Source organism: Miniopterus natalensis, chromosome 14, assembly GCF_054644295.1.
Source record: "Miniopterus natalensis isolate mMinNat1 chromosome 14, mMinNat1.hap1, whole genome shotgun sequence".
In the NCBI taxonomy this organism is placed as follows: Eukaryota; Metazoa; Chordata; class Mammalia; order Chiroptera; family Miniopteridae; genus Miniopterus; species Miniopterus natalensis.
The window spans coordinates 53996303-54002909 of NC_142094.1; the positions used below are offsets into that span (position 1 = coordinate 53996303).

Here is a 6607-nt window from a genome sequence, read left to right on the forward strand (position 1 = left end):
GGTTGCTGTTTTTGTGTTCTGGGATATTAACAAGACATTAAGTCGTTACCCGCAAACCAATCTCATGATTTGTTCTAAAACTCAAGAAGAGACTGCGGAGCGGCGCCTCCACTGCAGCACCCGGGAAGGTTTTACACCAAAGGTTGGTCCGGTTTTGGAAAAAGAATCCGAGTAAGCACAAGTCTCTGTCCCCTGAAGCGCTCGGCTCCTCCTCCGAGTCCGGGGTGGGGACCCCGCCTCTGCCTGTGTCCGCGGCGCCTCGCCGAGCAGCCCCGCCGACCCGGGTGGGCAGGAAGCCCAGGTCCCGGGTCCCACCACGATTTTCCCCTGCAAGTGCGGAGTGGAAGAGGCTGGCGGTGAACCTAACGCCCAGCGACAGACAGGAGATGCACGAGGCGCCCCTCCTGCGCCCCAAGTCCTGCGTCGGAGGCGGGTAGGAGATCGGGCCCTGGCGCCTCCTCCAAGGTCCGGACGCGCTGCGGGACGCCCAGGCGGCCGGAGGGGCGGCCCCGGGCCCCGAGGACGCTCTGCAGCTACAGGTGTATGAAAAGCCACCCAAGGCCAAGGGCACCGCGGCCCTACTTCAAGGCGATGGACGCCCAGTTTCCAGTGCGCGCGCGGGGTCCGTCTAATGGGCCCCCAGCGTTCGGCGAGAGCGCCTGGGCCAAAGCAGGCACGTGCCGAGGGTTCCAGCTCGGGGTTGGGGCGCAGCGGGAAGAACCGCCCGCCGGCGACGGAGGGACTATGGGGTTGGGGGCGCGCGGAGCGGAGCCCTTCCCTGCGCAGGATCCGTGCGCGGTCCAAGGCCGGTGCTTTGGCCGAGACACCGCCAGGCCGCGGCCGTCGAGCGCCCCTCGGGGTGGGGAGGCTGGGGCCGGCTCCGCGTGCTCCCGGGCTGTCCCAAGAGCCTCCTAGACAGGCAGGGGCGTGGGCCGCGCCCGCAGCGCTCCGGGAGAGGGCGGCGGGCGCTGGGAGAGGGACAGGGGCGCGCAAGGAGGGCTTGGGGCGGGGTGTGGATGCCGGGGTGCCGCGCGGCGGCCCCGCCCCTCCCTATCCTTTCCGCCCTCGGGTCAGCAAAGCCAATGGACGCCTGGGCCCCTGCGACAGCGGCCGAGGCGATTGGACAGCGGCTCATGAAAGGGACACCGCCTTTTTATAGGGCACGGAGGGCGGGGGCGCCTCCAAGTCCCAGGCAGTCGCACGACGCGCTTTCCCCACATCTCGCCCGCCGGGCCCCGCAAGCCCCGCGCCTGCCGGCTCGCGCATGGCCCCGGCGTCGCTCGTCATGAACTCCTCTGGGCTCAGGACATGTGGCGGGGACCGCGCGGGGCCCGGCCCGCTGCCCTTCAGTGTCGACTCGCTGCTGGAGGCGCAGCGCCGGCTGGGCCCGGAGCCCCGGGAGGAGAGGCCGCGCGCCGCCGCGGAGCCCGGGGCCTGGTTCCCGCCGTCCACCCGCTCGCGCTCCCCACGTAAGTGCCCTGTCGCACGGTCCCGGGCCGCGAGACAGCCCGCCTGGCGCAAGCCCGGAGGACCAGGGCGGGAGGGGCGCTGTCGCTCTAAACTTCGGAAAGTAACCCGCCGCCAGCCGCCCCGCCTTAGTACGAAGAAAGAAGCCAGCCCACCCGAGCCCTCCGGCCCGCGCAAGCCCGCAGCCGCTCCCGCGTCCCATGCAGCCAGGCCTCCGCCCTGCCTGGGAGCGGGGTCGGTACCCCGAGGCCCTGCGGCTTCTTGGCCCCCTGTCCCCCCATCCGTCCCCGCGACGGTGAACTCCCGCTTTGCGGAGTCCTTGCCTGTGCCTTCAGAGCTCCAGCCCAGGCTTCTCGATTCTCCAAGTGGGCAGAGTTCCCCTCCTCCCTGGGGTGCGGGGCCGCGGATTTGGGGAGCAGAGCCGGAGTCCACAGCGGCCCGCCCCTACCCGCAGCGTCTCCCCGGTGCCTTGCTTCACATGCCCCTGTGGCATCTGGGGTCTCGTCTCCTCTGAGGGCGCGATCACGGAGCCGGGAAGGGGATCCGGGAGTGTCAGAAAGGGGAGCGCACTGCCGGCGTCTGAGTGCCCAATGCGTGCTTCTCTCTCCTCCCAGGCGCCCCCAGCCCTCCGCCGTGCACCCTCCGAAAACACAAGAACAACCGCAAGCCGCGGACGCCCTTCACCACCGCGCAGCTGGTGGCGCTGGAGCGCAAATTCCGCCAGAAGCAGTACCTGTCCATCGCCGAGCGCGCCGAGTTCTCCAGCAGCCTGAGCCTCACCGAGACGCAGGTGAAGATCTGGTTTCAGAACCGCCGGGCCAAGGCCAAGCGGCTGCAGGAGGCCGAGCTGGAGAAGCTGAAGCTGGCGGCCAAGCCGCTGCTGCCGGCGTTCGCCCTGCCCTTCCCCCTGGGCACCCACCTGCAAGGCTCCTCGGGCGCTTATGGCGGTGCCACGGGCAGCCTGCCGCAGGTGCCAGGACTCCTCGCCGCGCCCATCACCGCCTATGGCGTGTATTACCTCTCCTAGGGGACTTGGACATACGCCTTGCCAGGTGGAGGCCTGGGGGTTCGCCAGTGAGGGCGCGCGCAGCGCAGGGACACGATGGGCCCCGCGGGCGAGCTGCGCCTAGTCGCGCACGGGTCCTGGCTCGGAAACTCCCTGCGTCCCATCGGGCTTTTTTTGGTTTTGTTTTTCAGTTTTGTTTTTTTTGTTGTTGTGGTGGTTGATACAATGTTATAATCGACCCGTCAAGCCTATTTGCGGGTATCCTACAGATATTTAAAAAACTTTAAAAATCATGTTCTTACTAGACAAACTTTCCTGAAAGACAGTGAACATAGTTTCAAGCAGTGTCCTGGAAATGGGCCGGTGTAGAGCTTCCTTTTTTGTACAAGGCAGCCAATAAAGTATCTGAAGTTTCCTACTCTGTGGGACCTCCCCATGATGCGCTTGCTTCGGTGACCTCACCCATCCGAAGGATTCGCCAGACTGTGCTGGGGAAGCAAGAAACTGATTCCCGAACACAGAAAGGAAACAGGTTGGTGCCAGGACTGCTGAAATGCAGCACGCTGATTACTAACGAGGTGTGTTTCCTTCGTGGCAGAATGGAAACTTTCACCCTGATTTTAGGGAATTTTTCCCCCGAATCTATTTTTTTACTAGAGAACGTCCGGGAGGCTGAGGCGAGATGCTGTCTGCGGGGCGTGTGTCTGTAAGCGTGGGGATGTGAGGTGTGTGTAGGGGGTGTCCACGCAGAGAGGCCGGATAGCCACGGAGTCGCCGATGGGCATGGAGAGCGTGGTGGGCTGTGTGCACCGCAGGCCTGCTGCTGGGCTGGCGCTGGGACCCAGGCCGGTGCGGGGCTGAGGAGGAGGCTTTGCTGGCGCTCCCGCAGGAGGCCCGCGGTGCTAGGGCGCAGGGTCCATCCAAACATTGGCTGACGGGGCCAGAATGGCCAGGGACATACTGGTCATCCTGCTCGGCTTCTTTGCAACACGCTCTTAAGGTCCGGAGTGAGGAAGGCCACGGTCTGACCCTTTCCGAGGCTTCTCCCGGCTGCCTTCTCTCTCCCACTGGACTCCAGACTGGGGCAGTCAAGGTGCCTGGGGCAGATGAAAGCCCACATGGCCATTCAGCTTGATCCCCGCTGTGGGCAGCCCCCTCCCCACCTTCACCCTGCCTCTGAGCTGCGGCCAGAACACGGAGGTGACCATGAGGAGGGGACGCAGAGCCCCTTTCTCCTTACAGGCCGCAGGCTGCGCTGGCTGGGTCTGCCATCCTGGACTAGTTTTACGCGAGGCCTGCTGAGGTGCTGCCCCACAGGAAACAGCCACAGAGAAGTCCCAGAAATAATAACGACATTGCATTAAATTGCCTATTACTAACCACCTTTCTTCCTGTGTTTTCTGGGAAATGAAAATCCTCGATGGGTTTTAAGTGGAAACGAACCCAGTTCTCCAAGCATGAGCTGCTGGTAATGAGAGAGGCTTCCTCACACCCATGCTGCCCCTCCTTCCCAGGCCCGTGCCCGTGGGGCTTGAGCTGTGCGGTTTAAACTCAGAGCCCAACTCCAGTCTGGGTCTTCAAGGGGACAGACCTGCCCTGTAAATACACCGAAGAAGGTGGTGGGGCCAAGGTGCAAAGAGAGCTCGAGAACGGCGGAGGGGGCCTGAGAGCCATGACCTGCAACCCGACCTGACCTGGGTACCATGCACCTCACAGAGCACAGGTGTTGCTTTTTAAGGCCACTCAGTACCTTGATCCCTTTTTCACATCTGAGGTTCTTGAGAGACTCCCACCAGAAAGTCAGGACCAAGTTCTGGGCCAGGACAACAATACTCACTTTGCAAATAGTTTGGGAATTGTCATGAACTATGAGATAATCCCAAGCAAAGGTGACAATGACACCAGCATAGGAGGAAAAGGAGCGCCTGGTGTCCCCTGTGTGGCACCCCTGCTCTCCACTGGGGCAGTGGAGCAGAGGTCTGCACACATAGCCCTGCCACCTCGCAGGCCCCTAGTGTCCCCTCGGTGCTGGCTGATCCCTACAGCATAGGGCAGCCAGGGCTGGTGGAGGAATTTGCTGAATCGACCACTTCTGACCAACACACCTACCTGGGGAGGCTCCCGCCTAGATACCTTCACTGAGCCAGTCTACCATCCAAGGGTGAGTGAGACCTGTGGGGCCCAGACACGTGAGAGACCCCAGCTGAGTGCCCTTGTTGCTGGGCAAGGCTGAAGCAAACTTGTCAAGACCAGGACTCTCTTGCTGTTCCAAAGGGCTGTCCTCCTCCTGAGCCAGACCTTGGTACTGTGAGGCCTGTCAGACACCTCCTTTAGCCAGTGTGGAAGGTTTCCAAGGCTCTAAGGAGTCCTGGAGCCATTCACCTGTCACGACCCTGCAGAGCAGCCCAGGACCTCTGTTGCCCCTCATCAGAGGGCAGACAACCTGAACTCAAGTCCTGGCCCCCCTTCCTTGTCCATGTCCTGCCATCTGCTGCTGGTGGATTTGGAGAGACCAGCCCTGTCCTTGGGGAACCAACTGGATGAGGGGGACAGGAGAGAAGTTCAGGGCAGACCACACCTTTGGAGGTACAGGGGCCACCTGATCTGGGGACCAGGAGTGGGCTGAGTTGTACAATGGTGTGCAGCATGGGTGACCCTGGGAAGAGCCAAAATGGGGAGGGCAGGACCGTGGGGGACCCCAGACAGTGTGTTTCATCAGTCTCATTAAATGAGGCATAACAAATAGGCCTCACTGGTCTAGGGGACCAGAATCTCACTTGAGCCCTGGGAGGCCACCCTGAGGCTCCTACACCAGTGTCACCTCAGTGAAGGAGGCAGGGCTCATTTACTCTGGTTCCTGGAGGAGGATCATGTTGGGATTATGGGTCCCTTCCTGGCAATTGGCTCTCAGAGCCCCTGCTGGCCACATGCACCAGCCATAAGTGCCCCTGCACCAGCCTTGCCTACTGTATGTCTGGGGTGCTGCTCTTAGCCCACCCCAGGCATGGATCCCAGGCCATAGGTCCTGTGCTCAAGGACCACTCAGAGGGCGGGGGCCGGGTCAGTCCTGTTTCAGTATTCCTGGAGGGTCAGACTTCCAAAATCTGACTGTAGATCTTGAATGATCATAAAGCAGCAGCTGTCTCAAGGGTAGAGAATACCCTGTGCAACTCCTCAAAATGCAACACCAGGGGCTTCTTAAGCTCGGTGGTGGGACTGTGGGACTTTCTCTACCAGGACATCTGAATGTGCAAATGTTTTTGTACGTGTGAAATATTTCACAATGAAAAAACTCTATAGGGCAGCACTTCATCCTGATAGACTGAGAGTGGATAAACCCCATTCCCACATCCCTGGTTCTCTCCTGGCCCTCATGTCGTCGTCCCCCCCCAAGTCCCAAATCTGTGCCTGCCTTTCAGGAAGTGTTTCTGGGTAGCTGGGCCACACTGTGCTTTCCTGGTGTGATGATACATAACACTATCCAGATGCCTAAAGTTCTAGTGCTTTCATTTTTAGTGTTGTCTCATTTACCTAAATATACAGTTTTTGTTATTTCTGATATTCTGCATTGTATGCTGTATTTCCATCAATTAGACCATTAAGAAAAATAACCATGTGACAAATTAAGTTGACATGGCCAGTGGTCGTAAGATGCTAAATTTCAGAGGCGATAAAATATGGAAGGAAACTGCATCAGCGCGTATGAAGCGTGTTTTTCTTTAGTTGATTTTACAGAGAAAGAGGAAGGGGGAGAGAGAGAAACATCAATTTGTTGTTCCACTTATTTATGCATTTACTGGTTGCTTACTGTACATGCTGACTGGAGATCGAATCTGCAACCTTGGCATATCGGGACGATGCTCTTACCAACTGAGCTACCCAGGCAGTGCTTGAAGCGTGTTTTTAAAAACCACACCAAACAGTACACTATTCCTTTGAACATCTCACCCTAGCCAGGTGGCTCAGTGGTTGAGTGTTATCCCCTATACCAAAAAGGTTCTGGGTTCAATTCCCGGTCAGGGCTCATACCTAGGTTGCAAGTTCAATCCCCGGTCAGAGCCCATGCGGGAGGCAATGCCTCTGGAAAAAAAAATCAATAAAAACATATCCTTGAATGAGAATTAAAAAAAAGAA

The 6607-nt window shown here is 59.5% G+C and overlaps 1 protein-coding gene across 1 annotated transcript; it reads left to right on the forward strand.

The window, feature by feature from the left end:
• Positions 1-1087: 1087 nt before the first annotated feature.
• LOC107532073 (homeobox protein MSX-3-like) lies at positions 1088-2894 on the forward strand. Its single transcript, XM_087824000.1, has 2 exons — positions 1088-1469; positions 2082-2894. Exons 1-2 carry the CDS (start codon positions 1265-1267, stop codon positions 2492-2494), a joined length of 618 nt encoding a protein of 205 aa, XP_087680126.1. The 5' UTR covers positions 1088-1264; the 3' UTR covers positions 2495-2894.
• The last annotated feature ends 3713 nt before the right edge of the window (positions 2895-6607 follow it).

What these genes read in the sequence shown, in the direction of transcription:
- LOC107532073 (XM_087824000.1), top strand. Translation starts at nt 1,265, where the DNA reads ATGGCCCCGGCGTCGCTCGTCATGAACTCCTCTGGGCTCAGGACATGT. An exon ending in CACCCGCTCGCGCTCCCCAC is followed by an intron (nt 1,470 to 2,081) that starts GTAAGTGCCCTG and finishes CTCTCCTCCCAG; the next exon opens with GCGCCCCCAGCCCTCCGCCG.